Source organism: Thamnophis elegans, chromosome 3 (genome assembly GCF_009769535.1).
Source record: "Thamnophis elegans isolate rThaEle1 chromosome 3, rThaEle1.pri, whole genome shotgun sequence".
Lineage (NCBI taxonomy): Eukaryota > Metazoa > Chordata > Lepidosauria > Squamata > Colubridae > Thamnophis > Thamnophis elegans.
Window position 1 is genome coordinate 33547497 of NC_045543.1, and position 25050 is coordinate 33572546.

General features: G+C 39.7%; 1 protein-coding gene across 1 annotated transcript; it reads right to left on the minus strand.

The window, feature by feature from the left end:
• Positions 1-7640: 7640 nt before the first annotated feature.
• POFUT2 (protein O-fucosyltransferase 2) lies at positions 7641-24469 on the minus strand. The gene is made up of 9 exons (XM_032212709.1): positions 24288-24469; positions 21985-22235; positions 21306-21450; positions 19696-19803; positions 19231-19297; positions 17928-18053; positions 14439-14619; positions 11447-11570; positions 7641-9400 (listed from the first exon to the last, which is right to left on the minus strand). Exons 1-9 carry the CDS (start codon positions 24437-24439, stop codon positions 9247-9249), a joined length of 1308 nt encoding a protein of 435 aa, XP_032068600.1. The 5' UTR covers positions 24440-24469; the 3' UTR covers positions 7641-9246.
• Positions 24470-25050: the final 581 nt, after the last annotated feature.

Sequence of the window (25050 nt, forward strand, 5' to 3'; positions counted from 1 at the left end):
TCATCAGCGTTTCTCCTCTTTCAGGTCCAACAGTTTTCTCGATCGTCCTATCAAGACCGGAATAGATTCCAGCATCAGTCCCGGTGGCCCTTTCAAGGTGGCAGCGGTCGCCCCTACCGCAGGAGGAAGTGACTCAAACCTGAGTTGTCCCATAGGCAGCTGCCTGTCCCTCTATGCAGATCAAGGGGACAAAAATCATGTCAGACGCCTGGGTCAGGTCCACAGTTCGTCAGGATCTCAGGTTAGAGTTTCTCTCCACCCCACTCCCCGAATCTCTTCAGGTCGTTCCCTCTGTCTCAGAGCCTGGAGCGCCTCTGCCTGATGGATCAGGCTCTAGAACACCTTCTCGACATTCAGGCGGTGGAGGTAGTGCCCCATGTGGAACAGGGGCTGGGCCACTACTCCAACCTGTTTGTGGTCCCAAAGAGTTTGCGGGGCTGGAGGGCAATTTTGGACCTCAAGCGCCTGAACCGCTTCTTGGTTTACAGGCGTTTCAGGATGTCCTCCCTTAAATCTATCCTTGAGGGCATCCGGAGGGGGGACTTCTTAGCATCGGTAGACCTGACAGAGGTCTTCATATTCCAATTCTCCCAGCTCTTTGCAGGTTTTTGAGGTTCTCCCACGGGGACCGCCATTACCAGTACAGGGCTCTTCCCTTTGGGTTGGCTTCAGCCCCTCGCGCATTTAAGAAGGTCCTAGCGGCACCGGCGGCTCATCTCCGCTCCATCCTGGTGAGACTCCAATGCTACCTGGACGATGTCTTAGTTCAGGCGAGGTCCCTTCCCCAGGCGGTCTCGGACCTTCAGCTTACCATCTGGAGTCTTCAGGCCCTGGGGTTTTTGGTAAACTTTCCCAAGAGCCATCTGTCTCCATCCACTCACATTCTTCACCTAGGGACAGTCATAGATTCCGGGTTGGGAGTGGTCCGTCTGTCCCAGGACCACCAGACAAGTCTACAACAGTTGGCAGGGAAGGTTCACAGAAGTCAGTTAGTTTCAGATCTCACATTGTCAGTTGTTAGGCAAGATGATTTCTTGTATAGGAATAGTCCCGTGGGCCAGGCTCCACCTCCGACCCCTTCAGTGGGAACTTATCCCTTTCCAGAGGGGAAGTATGAGTAACTCTCTTCGGACCCTCCCCCTCCCTGCAGGGGTCCGGGCTTCCCTCAGGTGGTGGATCTCTCCGGCCATTCAATGGGACTGCTCCTTCTGGGAACCGGACAGGGTGACCGTGACCACGGACATGAGCCTGTTCAGTTGGGGGGTTCTGGTGGGCTCTCGCTTGGCCCAGGGTAGATGGACGGCTTCAGATCTCCGACACAATATAAATTGGTTAGAACTGAAGGCTGCGCGCCTAGCTCTGCAACACTTCCGGACCTCAGTGGAGGGCCGTCACGTGCTTCTCCTGACGGACAATGTGGCTACCAAGGCCCACATAAATCATCAGGAGGGGACTCACTCTTGGTACTCTCTGGAGGCCCTGAGGCTTGGCGCCTGGGCGGAAAGGCACCTGTCATCTTTGGTGTCGGAACACATCTCCGGTCTATCCAACCATCAGGCGGATGGGCTGAGTCAGGTGACCCTATACAATGGCGAGTGGCAACTCCACCCATCCTTGTTTCGGGGGATCTGTCAGAGGTTTGGCACCCCTCTGGTGGACAAATGCGCAGCTGCCTCGATTTTTCACCCGGTTTCAGTCCCGGGCTGCGGAGGGCACAGATGCTCTTCGGACCAGGTGGCCTCCAGGCCTACGTTATGCCTTCCCTCCCATTCCCCTCATTCCGGCAGACCCTCAGGAAGGTGGTAGTGGAGAGGGCCCTAGTCATCATCGTGGCTCCTTATTGGCCCAGGAGGCCCTGCTTCGCGGATCTAGTCCAGCTGTCAGTGGCTTCTCCGTGGAGGATTCCGCAGGAGGAGGTGGTCTTGCGCCAGAGGGTCCCGATTCACCCGGAGCCCCAGTGGCTCCATCTGACCGCCTGGCTCTTGAATGGCGGCTCCTGAGGAAGGCTCCTCCGGAGTCATACACACCATCGAGGCTTCTAGGTGCCTGTTGACGATTCGGATTTACAACTCCACCTGGGCTGCTTTTGTTAGGTGGTGCTCCCCTCTTGGCATTTCTCCGGCCAGGGCCACTATTCCCAACACCTTGGACTTTCTGCAGAAAGGTCTGGACAATGGGCTGTCACACAACGCACTATGCCGTCAGGTGGCAGCTCTGTCTTCGGTCTTGGGGGATGTAGGGTCTTCCTCCCTCTCTCACGTTCCCCTGATCAAGCGATTTCTTAAGAGAGCGGCTAATCTCAGGCCTCCCCCTATCCATAGATTCCCTACATGGGATCTGCCCCTGGTTCTCAGAGCATTGACAGGGGCCCCGTTCGAGCCTCTCCGGTCCATTCATCTGAGATTCTTATTCCTTAAGGTGGTCTTTCTGGTGGCAATTACCTCGGCCCGGCGTATTTCGGAGCTGGCGCTCTTTCATCCAAGGATGACCTCTGCCATTTTCACCAAGATAGGGTGGTTCTTCACCTCGACCCTATCTTTCTCCCAAAGGTGAACACCCCTTTCATAGGGCGCAGGAAGTCATCCTGCCCGATTTTTGCCCGGGTCCGTCTAGTGATAGGGAAAGGCAGGGGTCCGCCGGTCGGAGGCCTTATTTGTCTCCTTTCAACCTAGGACGTCCAGGGTGGCCAGGGTGTCTTCAGCTACCATTGGCCGTTGGCTGCGACAGGCCATCATGGAGGCCTATGGGGCAGCGGGTTGTCCTGTCCAATTGGGAATAACAGCCCATTCCACTAGGAGTGCCGCGACTACGCCAGCATGGGCCACTAGGGCTCCCTTTGAGGATATTTGTCAGGCTGCCACTTGGGCGTCCCCGACACCTTTCATCTGACATTATCGTCTAGATGCATTCGCCTCGGCGGATGCATCTTTTGGTCGGAGGGTCCTGCAGAGGGTGGCAGCTGATACTCCCCTTGGGCCATAGTTCTTATTGTTTTTCCCTCCCTGGGACTAAGCTTGGGTATGTCCCACACGTGACCACTCCCTCTCTTCCACTGGAAAAAGAACGTTGGTCTTACCTGAACATGTCTTTTCAGGGGAAGAGAGGGAGTGGTCACGACCCGCCCTGATTAAGTTGTTGGGGCCAAGGTTCCCAGGGTTTTGTTGTTGGGGTTTTTTTTGTTTCAGTTCGGTGTTTCGCCTTTGAGGAAACTGGGCAGGAATGGAAAGCAGCAGTATTTAAGAAGTTTGCTCTCAGTCTTTGGACCAATCAGGCTTTGAGAATACCCACACGTGACCACTCCCTCTCTTCCCTTGAAAAGACACATTCAGGTAAGACGTTCTTTTTTGTTTAAAAGTTGTCCTGCTCCTTATAAGGCTTGGCCCTTTCAATTTAAGTAAATCTTCTCCATACTTTTGGGGAGAGGAAAATGCTGCAGAGAAAGATATCCCAAAATATTGATATCAACAGAGCAAAAGAGCTGTTGAATCACACTTACAGATAGAAACACAAAGGAGAAAAGTGCTCAAGTTGGGATCTGGTTACATAATCCTAGGCAGCATAGTATCACGACATAATGTTCTAAGTTAAGGTACCGCAAAGTGTTCACTCTTGTGCCTTTTAATGCCTTCCTTTCAGGAACATTGTTAATATGAGACATTGCCCATGTGGTGTGCATAAACAGCCTTTAAAAAAATGCTCCTTTTGGGACATCCATAGTGCTATGATAGTGTCATACTTTAAATATTTCCAGGTGCTCTGGATGATTTCGATGTATGCCATCTACCATACTTGCAGATGAACTCTGAAGTTTGGTGGCGAGTTTATTTAACTTGGTTTGGCAACTTGCTTTGCACATATATTGTATTTTAGCACATTTTACTGTATTTTTTCCTGGGTTTTTATGCCTTACAAGTTTACATATGAAATAGTATAAAAATCATGTCAGAATATTAATTGAATTTGAAAAATATAATTAAGAGGTGGTTTGGAATCAAAGTAATTTAATTCCGGACGTACCAGAGGAAAAATTATAGTCTGGAGAATATCCAAGCGTATGTACTGATGTCTCTATTATGAGTGGAATAAAATAACATTTTAACATTTAAGTCTGAGCATGAATAAAACATAATGGATGAGTGTCTGCTATCAGAACAATCAACTTGAGTCTGCTAGATATCACTTTTTACTAAAACATGCAGATGCTGAAAGAATTTATGACACTAATTAAGTAATGTGTCTCGTGAACTATGCTACACCTCAAATCATGGAGACAAACATTATTACAATGAATGGTGGAAGTATATTAAGTTAAAGCCAACTGTGATAGCAATAATCACTGAGTGAGTTAAAAAGTAACAATAAGTAGGGCAACAAAAATGTCCTGCAATAAGCAGCATTACCCCAATGCTTTGACCGATTATGTGCCATTAGGTCAGTATTGACTCTTGGCAAGTATATAGGCAGATGTTGTCTAAGACAAAGTGTCCCCAATCCAGTCTTTCAGATGTTTCAGTTGTATATCCATCACTATGAAAACTGAGTCCATCTACCTTGCTGCTGGTCATCTTTTTTTTTTCTTCCATCTTTTCCAGCATTGTCAGGAAAATATTTTGGAAATTAGATGGATGCTCAGAGAATAAAATTGAAATTTAGGATGTGTGCAGTCTGAATGGAGACTGGAAGTGATACTTGCTGTTGGAATTAAAAAAAAATGTTTGGAATAAAACAAGTATCACATTTCACATTTGATAATTTAGTTTAATGTCAGCATTAGAAAATGACATCTGATGCAATAATAGCCAGGAAATAGACTTTATAACTTTTAAGATTTCAGTAACTTCTCCCATTTCTAAGAACACAAAGGATTGTGCTGGATCTGACCAAAGGCTTAAGTAGTTTGCTATGATGTTCAAGGTTCTGGACTACAAAAAAAAAGGAAGGCTGTGAGTTTAGTCCTTCCTTAGACATGAAAAATGATTAGATGATCGTGATCCATTCATTCACTCTCAATTCAACCCACCCGCTGGATTGTTCTTCTGTAGGCAAGAGGATGCAGTAGTGCTTTGTTTGTTGTCCCAAATTGTACAGATAAAGCAGAATACAAATCTAATAAATTTCCCTTCCTTCAGTGGCCAATTTGAAGAAAACTTTCCTAATTGTATCAGTAATTGATACTGAGAAATAGCAGTATTTGCCGAACACAGCAACTTGTTAATCCTGAACCAAAGTTTCCTGCATTTGTCTAGAATTCACATAATATATTAAGCTAGGATGTAATATGGATTAATAATGTATGGTCTGGTATATGAAGGGATTCAGCCATTGTCTTAGCATTTTGTGTGAAGTAAGTTGTAATTGTCAGACTGCAGGAACTGACAATGACATTCCCAGCAATGGAGTTGCTTATGAATATTTTCCTTTATTGTTCTTCACTATAGACAGAATCTTGCCAGACTAAAGCAACTATTTGTGTAACTAATACTTTGGGAATAGCAAGGTGTGGCTGTTTTAATCCTCTTCCTGCCAACCAAATTTTCCAAGTCTGCTACCTCTTTGCCCTCTGGAAAGCAGCCTCTCCCTCCTGGGAATCCAAACTACTTATCATCCAAATCAGTAGACATAAGATCTGCTTGGATATAAATTAATATAATTAGCTCTTAATATGCTGCGTGGACACATCAGATATACAATCTAATCAACCTTTAATATACAATACTGTAAATCTATCCTGTTTCTGATAGTGAAATACTCTCTGTAGTTTAAGTATTAGCATACCTCCTTCAAGGACCCTCAATTTAAATCAAGAGAAAATGGTATGAGGGGAGAAATAACTGGTCAGGAAAAAATAAAAGGAGAAACATGGTCAATAAGTTTAGAAGATAGCCAACCTTTCCTAAGCAAAGGCTTATACATTTTTCAGGAAGGATATCTGGAACCCTTAATATCACCTTCCCCTATTCAGAGACACTTACCAACTGCAAGACATGAGTGAAGGATATGGAATATCCATGTTTTCTTATTTCAATTTCTCACTATTCAGATTAATTGGATGATTTCTGGGAGTTTTCTGATCAATTTGGAGCCCTGGTTTGGAGCTAGTAGCAGAGCACTGAGCAAACCAGTATTATCAGGCACTTAGCAAAGGCAAGGACAAAATTTATGTAGATTGTAGAAATAGTTATCTGCTCAGCAAACTGCTGGAAGGTGCTAATTTTTTATTACCGAGAAAGAGTGCTACTGAAAACATATAGACACCCAACATGCTAGCCACAGATATAATATCACCATGTAACAATGTGGAAAGCCTGGGAAATGTGCCATGTGCTGTAAATCAGCAGATGAAGACTATCTAGCAAAATGTCTTGCATAGAATCCAAAAGAGGTGGAGAATCTGTATACAGAGAAATTACAAATACTTGTTTCTTGTAGAGCATCTCATTTTGAGGAGCAAATACAGTGAATATTGCATGCATTGGAATTGCGGAAAGCAAATGTGCCGACTTCAGTCTGATGGCATTAATTGTTCTCTTAACTATGATTGGGAAGCTGCAATTATTTAAAAGCAATTTCTTCAGCTGTATTTCATGGAAGAGGGCAAAAAGATAGCAAAAATGCTTTTATATAATAATGCCATTTTCCAACTTTCCTTACCTACCTACATTTTTTCACATATTAGCTATTCATAAAATACCTTTATTAAAGAGCTGAAGCTTTGTTTCAAATCGTAAGCTGGTCCCACTTCCAAATGTTGCTATTAACTATAAACATTTAATATTGATGCCAGAAAATTAAAATAGCTGTATGTATGGAGAGGCAAATAGAACCTATAAACTAAGATTTTAGTTGTATGAAACTATGATTTTATAGAGACTGTATCTGTAATATTCAGAAAGACAGCAAACTTATGAAGAAACTTTTTATTGTAGACCATGTTACATTGGAAAGAAGTACAAATAGAAACAAGTGAACACACCAGCTTATCATTAAATGTTCTATGTTCTATATGACCGCCTCCTGCCATTCACCTCCCAACGACCAATAAGATCGCACAGGTTGGGCCTCCTCCGGGTGCCGTCGACCGGACAATGCCGGCTGGCGGCCCCCCAGGGGACGGCCTTCTCTGTTGCTGCACCAGCCCTGTGGAACGATCTACCTGCAGAGATCCGGACCCTAACCACTCTCCCGGCCTTCCGTAAAGCGACCAAGACCTGGCTGTTCTGGCAGGCCTGGGGCTGTTGATTAATATCCAGCCCCACTTGATTGAATGGATGAAGTATTAATTTTAATAATTGTATCTTTTAAAAATCTTTTAAATGTTTTTATTTTTGCTGTGAGCCGCCCAGAGTCCCAATGGGAGTGGGTGGCATACAAATTTTATTAAACTAAACTAAACTATGTAATGCATATGACTCTTAATCTTCCCCTTTCTGCTTTATTTCTAATTGTGCTAATTTGAAAGCAAAGACCAGATTGATTGTTTAAAGTCGGCTCTGACTGATTAAAACAATTTGACATTATAGAGCCAAAGAAGGCTGGGGTGGGGGGAAAGGGGGTGGGGAGTATTGGTTCCATTAATTTCAGAGTTGCTCCCAGTCATTGCAGGGCTGAATACAGCTCCTACGGTTTTTCTGCAATTCTGAATTTTTATGAACATTCAGTGTAGTATTTCAAGAATAAAACTGAAAGAAAAAATAGAGCAAGTGCAGATTTTCATAACTAGGAAACCTCTATTTTATTATTGGCAAATGTTCATTTATGGCACATTTTAAGTTTGGAAAAGAGGAGAAAAAGTAGTTTACAGATAGACCCAGCATTATTAAGACACTGTTTGCTTATTGCTTTTAAAGAAGATTCCAAAACATGTTAAATACTGACAACTACCTGATAAAGACAATTATCTGCTACTGTAGTTAGTAGCAAGTTAACAAAAGAGAAACAGTGAGCAAAGGAGAAGTAAAGTCATGAAAAGTATGAGGGTGAAATATTGCTATTTTACTCGAACAGTAGAGAATATGTGTCACTTAGGATTGAACTGTTGGGTTCTTGATATACTCCGAGCTTATTTCCCTGCAGATATTTCCTGCACTGATATTACCTTACCTGATAGTAAAATGTCTGCAGAAATAAAATATTTTAGAAAGATAAAACTGTTCTTAGCCTACAATACAGATTATAAATCCCCCAAATCCAGATAAGGAATGTCCATAAACTTATTTTGCTTTCATTCTAGTGCTCCAGTTGACCGATTTATGCCTTGCGAATATATTTTTTCTGTTTGTGCTAAATTACAAAGAATGCCAAGATTATTAGAAAATGGATGCAGATAACTGCAATTTGCATGAAAAGACATAACCTTATTTTTTATAATACCAGCTAAGATGCCTAGTTTATCCAAGAATGTATCTTTTTTATATAAAGGTGAAGCAATTCTGTTACTCATAATAAACTGGTAAGTTTTCATTTGATTTTCTGAAACAAATATGAATAGCAAGGCATAGTGTAGTAAATTAACTTGAGGCAGATGACATAAATAAGAGACCAATTTAGACCAATTTAATATTTAAATTTAATACTTGACTAAGACATCCAACCTCTGTTTAGCCACATATACCTTGTACCTTCTTCCCAGTTCACAAATCAAGTGGAATTTCAAGTTCTTACACACTTCATTTAGTTATATCTAACATATTTTGTTTTTGTAAACAAAATTAGATCCAGCAAAAATCTTTAAGAAACAATTTAATTGCATTAGAATATATTATCTGACCAGATTTAAATGGGAGAAATCCATGTGACTTTGAGTTAAAGAGTTAAAACTAGAAATGTATGAATCCTTGAAATATTTTTTGCTTTGATCAAAGCCATGACTGACTCTGGCTGTTTTGCAAAGTGTTTAAAGATCTTTATTTCCAAAAGTTCAGCCCAGCCAAGCTGCCATGCCATTTGAGGGCTTTTAAGAGTCACTTCTGCTGAATCTTCTGGTGAAGCAAAGTAACAGATTCAAGTGAACTGGTCCAACTTGAAGGTTTGATTAGAGGCAAATTGAACATCTTGGGTGTTTTTGAATTACAACCATAATACTGACCACTGTAAATAGTTTAAGAAGTAAGCTACAGCAGCACCATTCACATTTATCACCAAAAACAGTGAAAAAAAAGGAAACATTTAAAACCAATTTCTTTCCATAAAAATAATTATTTAATTTCTTTGGTAAAGTGGCAGCTGTAGTACCACTGACTGAATATATCAATATTCAATTTTCCAGTGAGTTGGCTGTTCACAGGTTTTCTCATCATCTCCACAAAATCTGTTGTAAGTTGTTTTGGGGTCAAATCCCAGAATTTCTCTTTCTTCATGAATGCGGAAAGAAAATGTTGAGACTGAGGTTCCTATAAAATATCTGTGAAGAGAAAATATCAGTGGAAAAAGAAACATATTCCTAAAAAATTGCTATCAGTTTTCTATAATCCATTATTAGTTTATTTGTAAAATTTATTGGCCACTCATTTTATCTCAGGGTAACCCCATTAATGCTATGCAAATAATAAAATAATTCAGTTTTGCCAAATATATAGTACGTTTTAGATTTATCCACACATCTATCAATACAAAATAATAAAGTGGCCATGTTAAAAAAAAATAAAGCAAATAGACCAATCATAATGAATCAAAGCACTACAACCAAAAGTATCAATTCCTACTTCAAATGCTTTCTGAAGTCTCATTTTGAATAGCCTATGGAAAGCTGATAGTGTAGAAATAAGCAAATATAAGTACAGTGATTAGTATGTATCACCTACCGCCAAGATCACCACATTCTGGACTGTTTCTGGGTAGTCTTCAAATGTATATCTATAGTCTTATAGAGGTGAAACTCAAAAAATTAGAATATCATGCAAAAGTTCATTTATTTCAGTAATGCAACTTAAAAGGTGAAACTAATATATGAGATAAGACTCATTACACGCGAAGCAAGATAGTTCAAGTTGTGATTTGTCATAATTGTGATGATTATGGTGTACAGCTCATGAAAACCCCAAATCCACCATCTCAGAAAATTAGAATATTACATGCAATCAATAAAACAAGGCTTGTACATAGAACAATATTGGACCTTTGAAAAGTATAAGCATGCATGTGTATTCACTACTTGGTTTGGACCCCTTTTGCAGCAATTACTGCCTCAATGCGGCGTGGCATGGAAACTATCAGCCTGTGGCACTGTTGAGGTGTTATGGAAGACCAGGATGCTTCAATAGCAGCCTTCAGCTCTTCTGCATTCTTTGGTCTCATGTCTCTCATCTTTCTCTTGGCAATGCCCCATAGATTCTCTATAGGGTTCAGGTCAGGCGCGTTTGCTGGCCAATCAACCACAGTAATCCCAGGGTCATTGAACGAGGTTTTGGTGCTTTTGGCAGTGTGGGCAGCTGGAAAATGGAAGTCAGCATCCCATAAAGCTCGTCTGCAGAAGGAAGCATGAAGTGCTCCAAAATCTCCTGGTAGACGGCTGCGTTGAACCTGGTCTTAATGGAGCACAGTGGTCCAAGGTCCTGTTGCTCAGTGGTCCAAAGTCCTCTTTTCTGATGAGAGCAACTTTTACATCTCATTTGGAAACCAAGGACCCAGAGTATGGAGGAAGAATGAAGAGGCCATTCAAGCACAGTAATCCCACTGTCATTGAATCAGGTTTTGGTGCTTTTGGCAAAAGTTGCTCTCATCAGAAGATGAGAGACATGAGACCGAACAATGCAGAAGAGCTGAAGGCCGCTATTGAAGCATCCTGGTCTTCCATAACACCTCAGCAGTGCCACAGGCTGAAAGCTTCCATGCCACACCACATTGAGGCAGTAATTGCTGCAAAAGGGGCCCAAACCAAGTACTGAGTACATATGCATGCATATACTTTTCAGAGGTCCGATATTGTTCTATGTACAATCCTTGTTTTATTGATTGCATGTAATATTCTAATTTTCTGAGATAGTGGATTTGGGGTTTTCATGAGCTGTACGCCATAATCATCACAATTATGACAAATCACGGCGTGAACTATCTTCTTTGCATGTAATGAGTCTTATCTCATATATTAGTTTCACCTTTTAAGTTGCATTACTGAAATAAATGAACTTTTGCACAATATTGTAATTTTTTGAGTTTCACCTGTATACAAAACACTATAAAAGTCCAGGAATAAGGTAAGGAAGTCTCTTGTGGATTTTACCCAGCTAATTGTTGCCAATTCTAGGGAGGAGGGTGCAATACATTGATCCAGCATTCTCCAAAAACTTTTCTATGGTCATGTTGCCAGCATGATATCATGGAGTGCTGTTATCTTCCCACTGAAGTGGTACCTGTTTATCTACTCAAACTTGCATGGGTTTTTAACTGCAAGGATGGCAGGAGCTGGGGCAAGTGTGTGAGAGCGAGAGGTGTGGGGGGAGGAAAATACCTGGCATGTGCACATATCCATTGGTCAATAATTGCTATTCCTCCATCTTTGTAGAGCTCCATTTCCTCCCAAGTAGGTTCAAATCTCACCATCTCTGGAAGAAGTGCTTTTAATTCTTCAACCTCTGGAAAAATACACTCAATCAACATTCTTCAAGTGGCAAATTTCATCTTATCTCTACTTACCGTATATACTCGAGTATAGGCCGACCCGAATATAAGCCGAGGCACCTAATTTTACCACAAAAAACTGGAAAAGTTATTGATTCGAGTATAAGCCTAGGGTGGGAAATGCAGCAGCTACCGGTAAATTTCAAAAATAAAAATAGATACCAATAATGTTTTTGAATATTTATTTCAAAGAAAAACAGTAAACTAGCGGTGTATTCAATGAAATACTTCACTCACCTCATGATGCTGACGTCCCGCTGTGATGATGATGTCCCGTGCAGCCGCGGGAGCGATGTCCCGCCTCCTATGACACACGGCACAGTGATTCCTATCATTGGATCACTGTACCAGAGGAGGTGGGACATCGCTATGTGGCTGCTTGCTATAACAAGGAGGAGGTGGGACATCGTTGCAGAGCGGCAGGAGGGGGAGGAAGGGGAATCGTAAGACAGCCCTGCATTACATTAGAACGTGAGGAGGGGGGATAGTGCGGTGCGCGCTGCGCGGCAAACTGACACAGAGGGAGGGGAAACTCACAGGGGCACTGGGCCATTCACGAGTGTCACCCAGCGGCATGGCCCCGCCCCTTTTTCTCCTCCATTTCGGGCAAATTTTTCACTGACTCGAGTATAAGCCGAGGCGGCTTTTTTCAGCCCAAAAAGTGGGCTGAAAAACTAGGCTTATACTCGAGTATATACAGTATATTAAAACTGAACCTGGAAGTGGCACCTGGATGTGACCTGATTCCATTAGATATAATAAAGAGAAATGTGGACTGATAGCTTTTATATTAGCAACCAACTGTACAGTTATTGATCAGATTGGGCAAATTCCCATAGATTGGAATGTTGCAATTACTGTACTTATCTATAAGAAAAGCAATAGAAAAGGTCCTTCAAATTATAAGCCAATGTTTGCTCAGAACCATCAGTAAGTTTTATGCCTCATACTGGCAATGGATGATTCACAACAGTTGGAGCAGGATAAGCTTTTGGTCGAAAAGTACTCTGATTTCAAAAAGAACTGATTGGCGACTGACCAATGTATAGTCTTGCAACACTTGGTGGAAAAGTATTTCGCTCTGTCTGTAACCTCTGTAACCTCTTCTTATGCAGCTTTTATTGATTTAAAATTTGCTTTTCACTCCATTGCATGTTATCTTCAGGAGAAATGGAATGCTTCCTCTACAGCAGTGTTTTTCAACCACTGTGCCGCGGCACACTAGTGTGCCGTGACATAGTGTAAGGTGTGCCGTGGGAAAAACACTTTATATATAGTCAATATAGGCACAGAGTTAAATTTTTTAACATTTTCTAATGGTGGTGTGCCTCGTGATTTTTTTCATGAAAAAAGTGTGCCTTTGCACAAAAAGGTTGAAAAACACTGCTCTACAGAATAAAAAGTTTTTATATCAAATTCATTTATTGTAGGAAAACACATCTGAGTGAGTCAGACACAGGGGTAGGACCCTACCGGTTTAACAGCAGGTTCACTGAGGGCTACGTTTATATGTAACATGGGACCATGTTACATATAAAATCATCTTCATCCCATTACATCAGCCTGTCTCACCTGATCAAGCAGGGAAGGTATGTTACGGATCCAGGAAGAGGTAAGGCAGGCCCTCACTGTCCTGGCCTTTGAGAAAGAATTGGAAAACAAATGGCTCTGCTGCCTTGCTTGGGGCTCACAGAGAAACACAGCAATGAGCCTGGTTAGCTCCCTAAAACACACTCCACATTTTTAAAGTAACTTTTAACATTGAAGTTGAATCATCCCTGCCAGTTTTTAAATTTGATATACTGTTTTTATATTTTGTTATTTTATTTGTACGTCGCCCAGAAGTCCTCTGTGAGGGAGATGGGCGGTTTTAAAATTTGGTAATATAAATGAACAAGTACATTTTTCTTATTGGCTTTCTACTAATGTGCTTTATATAACCTACCTGTTTTATACAGTGTTTAGAATATTTTACCCAGGTAAATTTTGTTGTGGTATTAGTTTTAGCTGTTTCTTCTCTTTCTACGTAGTCTATAATATATTTTTATAGTGTTGATTTTTCAAATTATTGGTTTACAACCACTCATTTATTAAGACAGCACTAAACGAGGGTGACTTATGACTGGTCTACCAAGTTGCAGCTGTTATAGTGCCCTGCAGTCATATGATCGTAGTTTGGGCACTTGGTAACTGGCTTACAATTACGACAGTTGCAGTATTCTGCGGGCATGTGATTGCCATCTGAAACCTTCCCTTCTAACTTTCCAGAAACCAGCAGGATGTTGCATGTTGCTCCCATTACTTTTTCACCTGCCGATGCCCATAGAGGACATCCATCCATCAGTACTCTGTGCTCCTGTCTGCAGCACCCGTCTGCATTCCACAGCATCTATCCATAACTGATGTGCCTGCAGCTCTCACTCGCAGCTCTTATTCACTGATCAGCTTGCCTGGGATTCCTGCCTCTTCTCACTTTCAACTCATGCAGCCCTAAAGTTAACAAAGGAAACTGGGAATGCTGGGAATGCCATCACTAAGTAATCCATTCCCAATCCATACCCAAGGACTACCTGTAATTCAAGTTCAACAGGTACTGGAAAGGAATTGACCTTTTGTGCAATATCCCAGTAGATATGGTAGTCTCTTATGCTCCTGTACTTGGATTAAACCTAAAACTTTTCAAATATATCTTGCAAATTATTTTGTCTAGCAATGATTTTAACTTTGGTGCAGATTCATGTGCACAATATAATGCTAAATGAACAGATTTTGTTTGTTACATAATCAAAAATATTTTGCTAATTAGGGAGAAAAATACATACCCTGCACGATGGCATCAGTAGCTACAAAAACCTTCTCCAGCTTGTACAACTTTTTGAGGTTGTGGATTTTCTTAACTGCTCCCTGAATGCTGGGCACATCACTTCTGTGACCCCAGATGAAGTCTTTTCGTCTGAGATGAACACCAAGATATGGACCACCAATGGCTGTGCCCAGTTTTACCTAGCACATAAGAACCAGTACATGCTGAAACTGAAATAAAATGGCATTGATTCAGTAAGAATATATCTCTACTCTTGAACATATTTTCTGTAACACTCCTAAAGGATAAATTTGATGTATTTGATAAAGCTTTCAATATTCATAAATTGTCAGTGTACATACTGGGTTTGTATACAAGTTTTTAACAATAGCTTCAACTAGGAAACTCTGCATATTGCTTCCAAATGTATATATATATATATATATATATAAATATACATATTAGAGAAATCCTTCATCTACGTGGAGAAAAATTTCATACTTGAAGATTTTATGTGCTTACAGCACATGCATCTACTTAATCCTATGTATACATAATATATTATATTATTTATTATGTAAACCACTTTCAATTGTGAGAAGTAAGGGTAATGTAAAAATGTCACTATCAGTTGCTAGTAAGAAACCACAAGTGATATTGCTGTCCACTCTTCAGCAATGCAGGCACTTCTACCCAGCTATACTCTTATCAGTTAAGTGTGATTAGGACGTGTTCAGATATATGCTGTTTTTCATATACAGTCTTCAGTGGTAACAGGCCTAAATATATTGCCTTTGAAAGAAAAATGAATCCTTCAGCAGATGTATGTATTTGCAGAGCTGAAAGCCATACAGATTTTGCAACAATTCTGCATTTGTAAATCCAGCAGTATCTGCCACATTACTCAAAGTTAAGAAATTCTTACCAACAGAGTGATATCTTTTGAATAAAGGCTGTCTATCTGACTTCTTGTAAGCATTATAGGAACCCTTCTTGCAAGTATCTATCAGGCATAGGGATGTTTTTTTGCTTCTAGAGAAATTTGGCCATTGAAAAATATAGTAGAGTGTGTTTTAAAAAAGGACTCTGCTTACATAATCACAAAATTCTATTACTTTCTTGAGGAAAATAGAAAAATGGTACTTAAGTCTTCACAGACATGAGAAAGTTATGGCATTTTTGCATTCTACTTTTAAATGCTGCTTTTATTTAATCTTGCTTGTGCCAAGCTAATCTTTCCTCAGACAGAAGAAGCATTCAGTCTTTCTCTCTTTCCCCATAATTTTTTTAAAACAATATAATTTTTAAGCATCTATTATTGGATAAGCCTCATTTCAGAAGTTTAAAATATTATTAAATAGGTAAAACACTCTCTACTTTCCTTGTTGTAATTATAACTGCACAGAACTGATAGCAGTCTGTTTTTCCTATTTCATGATAACATGTCCTTAAGACAGATCCTTTTTTTAAATAAACCAAGTAAATAAACTATCTTTCTCAAACAGTGGAATTCTTTTTTGAGCTATTTTTCTGAGCATAAACATCCAAAGGAAAAGGAATCATGTATAATAAACTTCTGGGATTAATTAAAGATTTAAATGAAATGCACAGCAGCCTAGCAATTTATATCCTGTTTGAAAAGAAGAAAAGTTTATTTGGTTATCGTAGGTAGACAAATTAAAGCCTACATTAATGTAGCCAAGGACAAGAGTGGGAGGCATGGGCAGCATTTGATGACTGGGATTAACGTTTTTTAAGTAGTAATTGCAGGCCATTTGTATGCAGTGGTGCCCCCCCCCACCCCCCCAAAGAAATTGGGATAGGAAGGAATAGATTTTAAAACTCTATTTTTTCATCCCTTTTCATCTCAAAATGATAGGGAAGCATGCCACTAATGTTTGGTCATTACAGTTGGAAAACTCAGAGCACCCGAGATTGCCCTGACTGTTCATCACATTTTGTTTATTGTACCATTCACTTTAAGGGATAATGCATGTCTTTGACAAGAGGAATGATGTTTTGGTAAGTAATACATTCATGTTGAGTCATTGCTATTTTTTAATCAGATATTACTTATAAAAATCCCAGCTCCATACATCAATAGAAAATCGAGGTATGCGATCACTGAGGGTATAAATAAAACTATTGGACTTATTTCCTTTTCATTATTGAAGAAATAAGTAAAGAATATTTGACCCATGTACATGGTCAGTCTTGTTGCTCTTGAATTGGGACAGTCTTCAAGTTGTAGGCGATTCAGGATGAAAACGTGCCATGCGATTAATTTATGAGCCTCTCTTTTTAACTATAATTCCTGTCAGAATTTTATTATGATTTTTAAATTAAGTTTGACTTAATTATCTCTTTTTAAATATCTACTGTATTGTATCACTGAAATATAGAAATATAAGTGGTGAGAAAATTTGGAGCAAGTAGAAGAAATATTTCGTATATTCTTCACCCATAACACATTAATCCAGTGCTCACTTTCTATATCTTACAGTTTAAGCCATCTACCTGAATTTTAGTAACCAGTGAAGGGATATGACCGGTATGCCCCGGTACGGACGTACCGGTGCCTGCTGGGAGCACCAGGTACCGTTCCGGTACAGTGCTCCGGAGGGCCCACCTTTTTTACCTGAGCCGATTGGGGCTCATGCGCACAGAGCGTACAGCGCATGTGCGACGCTCCACTGAGCAGCTGGAGCGTCGCGGAGCAGGCAGTAAGTACGTATGTGCACGCTGCGTGCCTGCATGTGTTGGACGCCTGGCCCCGTTGCACCGGGATCCGGAACTCACCACTGCAATGAACATAAAAAAATGAAGGTCTGCAATAGTTAAATTAAAAATAAATCTATACATTACTACTGTAACACTCTCTACATGGGGCTGCCCTTGAAGAGCACCCAGAGGCTTCAACTGGTCCAGAATGCGGCTGCGCGGGTTATCATGGGGGCACCTAGGTGCTCCCTTGTTATACCCCTTTTAGGCGGCCTGCACTGGTTGCCAGTTGTCTTTCGGGTGCGATTCAAGGTACTAATTATGACCTTTAAAGCGCTCCATGGCTTAGGCCCAGGATACCTGCGAGACCACCTACTGCCACCGGTAGCCTCCCACCGTCCAGTGCGATCCCACAGAGTTGGCCTGACAGTGTCAGCTAGCGATCCCCAGGGGGAGAGCCTTCCCTGTGGAATGAGCTACCCCCGGGGCTTTGTATAATCCCCGACCTTCGGTCCTTCCGATGCGCCCTAAAGAGTTGGCTTTTCCAGCAAGCCAGCCTGGCCTGAACAAAATAAATTTTTGATTATTATTAATTTTAATCAATTTTTTTTAAAAAAAATGTTATTGTTAATCTTATTTGGGTTTGTTTTGGATATTCTATTTAATTTTTTTAACTTTTGTAATATGTGTTTTTTTTTAATGTTGTACACTGCCCTGAGTCCTTGGGAGAAGGGTGGCATATAAATCCAATAAACCAACCAACCAACCAATTACTTAATTACATTACCTTCATATTTCTCCAATCTTCAGAGTACCATGTTCTGTCCTTTTCATCAGAAGAATTTAAATATTTAGCTCTAAACATGTCTCCCACCACACGGAGGTGTTTGGCGAACACCATACTTCGACGAGTCTGTTTGACATAAAAATGTTATTGAAAACTAGTTTATTTATTTCAGCATAATTACAAAAGTCTCCTAGAATACACAAAATTACAGGAAAATGAAACTGAAAGAAATAATTGTTTTATCAGTAAGGCTGATAAGAGTGTTAGTTTCAGAGTTGGTTAAAAAAAACAATAGTGGTTTTATGTCAAAAATCATAGATGATCAAAATTTTGGCTTGCCTGGGCCACACCAAATGAACAGGAATTGTCCTGAGCTACATATAAAATATGTAACATAATTATTGTATATAAATCACATAATAATGTCAAACGTTTACAATCTTCTGGGCTGTATTACTATCTGTCCAGGGCACCATTTGGTCCTTAGATCATGGGTTGGACATGCCTGTGTTAAATTGCAGTTCATTACATTAGCAATTACAAATAAATATATTAATCTAAGAACAATTTAAACAAGAAGCTTGCAGTAGAACATTTGGACAAATGGGAAGTTCTAACAATTGATGAAGGAAAAAATATCTCTTTTCAGTGGAAACACTTCAATTTTTATGGGAATGCTTAAAGGAATTCAATTTTAAAAAAACAGAAAAATTCAGGTGTAGTACATATCTTCTGTTTATACAATACAAGGTTCTAATTAGCAATAGCAATACTACCTAGAGTTATATATGACCACATAGTGCTTTATAGCATTGTGAGTGGTTTACAGTGTCCGTTTATTGCTATCAACAATCTGGATCTTCATTTTACCTACCCTGGATGGATGGAAGGCTAAGTAAACCTTGAACTTGTCAGGATCGAACTCCAAGCTGTAGGCAGAGTTAGCCTGCACCACCAGTTAGCCTGCGCCACCAGGGTTCTTATGATACAAATGAAAGATGCACTGAATGCAAAATGCTACAGACATTTTCTTAAATGGACTTCAATTACATTTTAGCAGATATTTCCTGAATCCCTTAAAATGATGGGCACATTTTGTATTTTTATGTGCTATAGAATAAAATTAAATTATTACTACTGAGATATGGTTAATTACAAGCAGCTGCTAAGGCTAATGCATAGCTAATCATAGAATGGAAGGATTTGGTTTTCATAAATAAAAATAATATTTAACAGATTGTGTATTAAAAGTGACTACTCCATTATTATGCACACAATATAAATAAAATTATGTGATTCTCACATTCCAGTAGTCTTTGCCACCATAATGATCATGAAGAAGATGTTCAGCTCTGTCTAACATCACTGACCTATTAAAATGAAAAAAAAAACTAAGTAAGGTAAAGATACATTAAGACAATTTTCCTCTTTGAGCTCCACAAGTATTGATGCATCCATGGCATTTTCTTAATAAGTATGAAAGTGGAGTATGAGCAGGAGGTTGGACTAGAAGACCTCCAAGGTCCCTTCCAACTCTGCTATTCTGTTATAACCATAAGATTGATTCACAAATCCAAAAGATGCTCCCCAGCCTCAATTTACGATTTATATTCTTTTCCCTTTACAGTAGTTGTAATTTGGGATAATAAATACTGCCAACATTAGTAAGTTTGATGCATGAGAAAACATAAAATTCCCTACTTTCTTCTTCTAAGCTAAATAATATGGCAACTGTGTGGAATAAAAAAATTAATTCAGGAAGTCTCACCTGCTGGATAAATTCAAAAGCAAAGGGGCTACAATAGAAGCAGAACCTTGGACAGATAAACAAACCACTTTAAGGCCTCGAGTTTCTTCATAACCCCAGAACCATCCCCTATAAGAACAAGAAGAGTTAATAGTTTCATGAATACAAAGTAGTAATAAATCTGAAATAAATCTTGATAATAACTCAATATAAGTTGATAACTCAATAGTAACTTGTTAGAATGTTATGGCATGAAGTAAAAACATTCAGTGAAAATTGTAATATAAAGTACTATTTTAATATTTTCTTAAAATAAAAAGTTTAAGAATTCTTTAATAATGGATTACAATAAGTCAGTTGAAGATAATAGTGAGTATGGGTAAAAACAAACAAAACTGCATTACAAGTTAGTTAAAAGGAAAAATATTGTATGAGTTTTAAACAAAGATTAAAACAACGAAGAACAGGAAAGTCTACTTTTACTTAAAAAAAAATTACTACCCATTTTCTGAAAACAGTACAAATTTGAATCCTCTGAGAAGTTGGTTCCTATTTTTAGGAAGCATACCACACAAACCACATTTCTTCTATATTCTTCTTTAGTTTTGCATATCTTCCCCTGTTCTTCATTTCCCCAACTTTTTGTAGTTAAAACTGCTGTTACCCATTTCACATGGATTTATTTTTTTCCTTTTTCTAATTCATTAAGGCAATTAAATGGAAGATGACCACACTGAGGAAAGATGTTATATGAAGAAATTTGTTTATTAAAAACAGTCAAATTTAAATAATTAACTAGTATCACTTTCATTTTGCTTTCTGATATGATCACGAGAACTGTTTTGGCTTCCAAATGAACAAGGTAGAAAAGTAAAAAGCCAAGGGATAGGGGAAAAAGAAGGCTGCAATTTGTGGAACATAGATGCTCAGTAGGAGTCTGTTAAGTTGGGGTGAAATGTTATCTTTTCAGTTTTTGGAATGAATTTTTAAAAGCTGTATTAAGTCTGCTTTAAGGCTAATAGTTTCAAGTTTCATATCACAAAATAACAGGGAATTGTATTTTGCAATTAAATTACCATGATAAAATTAAGAGTGCTGTGGGGGGCTCTCAGATACATTTTTGGGACAATACATAGACCTGGAATTTCATATTACTGAACTTTGATTTGGATTGTGAATTGCTTAGGAAAAGACTTGACAAATTATAAAAATCTGTAAACTGCTGCAACCATTGGCTATCAGCAGGGAGTTATTACCTAGATAATATATCTCCTATACAATGCTGTTTCCATTTATCTATCAATATAAGATGAGGACTTTTAACACCTCAATAGCCTATACCCATCCCTTCCTGTGGCTCTGCTTGTTCTGTGGTTTTGGGCCCTGTTGGCTGAGATTTTGGAACAAGAAGTCTTCTCAGTTTTGATGCTTTCACCGTGATACATTCTTCTAAGGAAAAAGATTCTACGTATCATTTGAATTTTGACTTGCCTAGCCCAAGAGCTTGATTTTGAATTTTGAAATGTTTTTCTCTTTTTTTCTAAAATACTTCCCTCCTTCCCAGAAAACAAGGTTGGAAATAATTTTTAGCTAGAAATTATGTTAATATAACAATATAAAGATTAGTATACCTGTAGTATTTATCTTTGTCTGTTGAATACATATGTTGGTCAATGCATGGTCTCTCATCAATCTTCTCCTCCCATGTCCCCTCTTTCCATCCTTCAGCATAATTTTGTAGGACATATATCTCATCAATAAAAGGACCACCTGACTCTGAGTAACAATTCAACATAAATCAGTACACAAATATAAGCATATATCTCGCTACAGATAATAGATGTACAATTATAATGCATTGTAGCCAGTAGATACAAAGTAGCACCACTGATTGTAAAGTAGTTATCTTATACTTTTTGGAATGGAGGTTTTAATAGAAGAATTTGAAATGGACTTATGTATGTTTAAGGGGAGAGCCAAATAGCTTGCATCAGGAAGAAAATTCCAAAGCATTTGAAAAGTTAATAAAATTGTATTCTCTCTCTCCCCACAAGCCCACAATAACAAGCCTGTAACTACTAAATTCATGAACTTTGCCTGCAATCATTGTGCTTTTCAACAGTGCAAATATATACCAAAACATTTCAAATGGGAATACATACATTTGTACTGAAAAAGTTAAAAAATATGCATAGAGTTTGAATGCTGAAATAGTATCTTAATACAGCTCATCTATCTTAATGCATAGAAAAAGCCAGATGAAACTACACTAAGATTTCATATCATTGGTGCTTCTAAAGCATATGTTACCTGCAACAAATTGTTCATACTCAATAACATGTATGTTTTCATTGAGGCTTGGCACATCAAAAAATTTGGACCAAGGAATTTGGACTTGATGAATTTTATGAGTTTGCCAATGATAAAGACGTCCCCAAGGAGGAAGAACCAACACCCATGCTTCAGTCTTCAATAAGGTCTTCAGAAGAGATGCAATTCGTATGTATACATCTCTACGTAGGTTGAAACCTTCAGGTGGATTAACATCATACAAAAGATACCTAGAGAAAAGAAATAATATTACAAATAAACTACTGTTAAACCATGATTTATAATCATTTCAATTTTAAAGCAGAGGAAAAAAAGCTAAGCAACTATATTTTGGAAGGATTCTGAATTCAGACATTTTGAAAAGAATGATGGAATATTATGACATGCTGCTTTGCCATTCTATGATGGCTTCTCTTTATCATCTACTGTATGATATAAAAATAAATCCCCATTGTTATATAAAAACCACTACATTTATTTTTATGCTTTCATGCTTTTTTCTTCTTAGTGCTAAGAAAGCTCCTAATATACAATTTTTGTGTATACTCAAGAAGGATTGTCACTGTCTGGGTGTGCTGTGATATAGAGATATTCTGCATTAAAACAAGCTAATTAAATCTATGTCTCCTATCCTTGTCCATAATCTTTACAAAAACTATTTTCTTTTCAGTCATTTAAAATCTCACGCTTTGTGACTATTCAATAATCCTAACTAAGGTTTAAACAACATTATTGGTGTGGTATTGATATAGTCCTATATATAGTATAATCAGTAAATATCTTGTACTGAAAATAGTGACATGCCATTTTCACTACTGAATGAAACATTGTTCCTGTGTTTACCTATGCTCATCAAAGATTTAAGAGCCCCTTCTTAAATATAACGTGCTAAAAGTCATTTGTCATTTACTGTTTTATCCAGTTACTCTAAATTATCTTGTCCTTGGGATTATACTAGGCGTAAATCAAAGACATAGCTTGTACTTTCTCTTCCCACCCCACCCCCTCAAATCCTGCTATCTCCTCTGATTACAACTTTACAGCAAAGTGCTAGTTCAAAACCACTAGGTATTCTATTCCTCTCAATAAGCCTGGATTTCATAAGTATTTAAGCTCTCTGTGGTGCTTTTGGTGCTCCCAGAACTTGACTATTTGCTTCCAGACATTTTGATACCCAAACAGATAAACAGCATTATGAACTGAGTGTGGAATTTGTCATCTTTATGTGCCTGCAGTACTTGCCCTGTAAGTTTCAGTAGAGATATACAGTACAAGCTACAGCATATAAACCACCTCCTTTAAATATGCACTGTATGTCTATATTACATAAGGTAAGAATTACTATGTTAATACAGGTAGTCCTTGAGTTACAACAGGTCATTTAGTGACCATTCAAAGTTATAATGGCACTGATAAAAGTAAGTTAGGGCCTTGTACTTCCCTCAGCCTTTTTCACACTTACAACCATTGCAGCATCCCCATAGTCACATGATCATAATGCAGATGCTTGACAATTGACTCATATTTATGATGGTTGCAGTGTCCTAAGATATTGAGATCACCTTTTGTGTACTTCTGGTAAGCAAAGTCAATGGGGAAGCCTGATTCACTTAACAACTATGTAACTAACTTAACAACTGCAGTGATTCACTTAACAACTGTGGTAAGAAAAGTGGCAAAATGGGGCAAAACTCACTTAACAAATGTCTCACTTAGGAACAGAAAATTTGGGCTCAACTGTGGTCGTAAATCGAGGACTCCCTGTATTTCTTGGGAGATACTTTTAAGTTAACTGTTATGCACAAACGCCTCCAACCCAGGTATTATTGGCAGAGGCAATTCTGGGGATGAGATGTGGAGATGGAAAGCAGGCGAATCTCATCCCATTTCTTTAAAACTTCCTCAATAGACTAACAACATTAAACAAAACAGAAAGAACGGTGACTTTTGAAGAGGTGGTTAAAGTTTCCATTGGGGAAATGGTCAGGAACTAGCGAAGAAAGAGGCTGAAAGGGGAACCGGATCAGACCCTGAAGAATTAAAGGCACCAAGCAGGGCAAGAAGCCACAAGCCGGAGCAAGCTCGGCCGCGCTCTCGCATCCTCACAAACGGACGCTGGGAGCCCTCCTTCCGGCTTCTTCACGGCAAAAAATGAAGCGGCCGAAGAACGAGGCTTGGGTTCCCTCCGTCTCAAGGGATGTCCCAGGCCCCTCGCACTCAAGGAAGTGCGGGCGGACTGCAAACGCGCCCCTCGGGCCCGGCGCTTGCTGTGCTTCTCTCACCGTCTGAAAGGCGCCGCCACAGCAGCGGCGGGCTGGGAGGAGTAGCTGTGGCCCGCCTGGAAGGCTTCGAAGGGCTCCTGGGCGGCGGCGAGACCCCCAAAAACGAGGAGGGGACACAAGCGAAGAAACCCCCAGCTCCAGCGCAGCGCCATCTGTGGCTTCTGCTACCGAGAGAAAGGGCGGGATCAGCTGGGCTGGAGGCGGGCAGAGAAGGTCCGATGCAAAACCTGGCTTGAATTTTGGAAGAGGGGGCTGTTGTGCTTGACGAAGACCGTGCACCGACGTTTTCGAGTGCAGGACTTTCAACCCTAACCCACAATACGGAATCCACTTTACAGCTTCTTCTTCTTCTCTTCTGGGACAGTTATAAAGGGAGAATTGCAGGGTTCCTTTAGTAGGTAGTGCAGAACGCGCTTAAAGAACTGTAATTTTCACTACTGTTTTTGTTCCCTTCTGGGAAAAAATAACCAACAGCAATATTTGGAACGGTGTGATTCATCGTTGTTGCAGAAAATAACAGGGCTTAGACGTCTCAGTAAAGGGTTAACAACATATAGGTAAGGTTAAGCCGGACAAGAATGCCCCGAGCCTTATCCATTCCACAGGGGATTGAATACCTTATCTACCTGACTAGGTCTAGGCAGAAAATTGATAAGAGCCTTTTCAGTAGTAGCTCCGACCCTTTGGAACGATCTCCCCGTGGAGATTCGTACCCTCACCACCGTCCAGACCTTCCGCACAGCCCTTAAGACCTGGCTAGCCC

What these genes read in the sequence shown, in the direction of transcription:
- POFUT2 (XM_032212709.1), bottom strand. Translation starts at nt 24,439, where the DNA reads ATGGCGCTGCGCTGGAGCTGGGGGTTTCTTCGCTTGTGTCCCCTCCTC. An exon ending in CTTTTGAATTTATCCAGCAG is followed by an intron (nt 19,298 to 19,695) that starts GTGAGACTTCCT and finishes TCATTTTAATAG; the next exon opens with GTCAGTGATGTTAGACAGAG. An exon ending in TACTGATGCCATCGTGCAGG is followed by an intron (nt 11,571 to 14,438) that starts GTATGTATTTTT and finishes GTATTTTTCCAG; the next exon opens with AGGTTGAAGAATTAAAAGCA.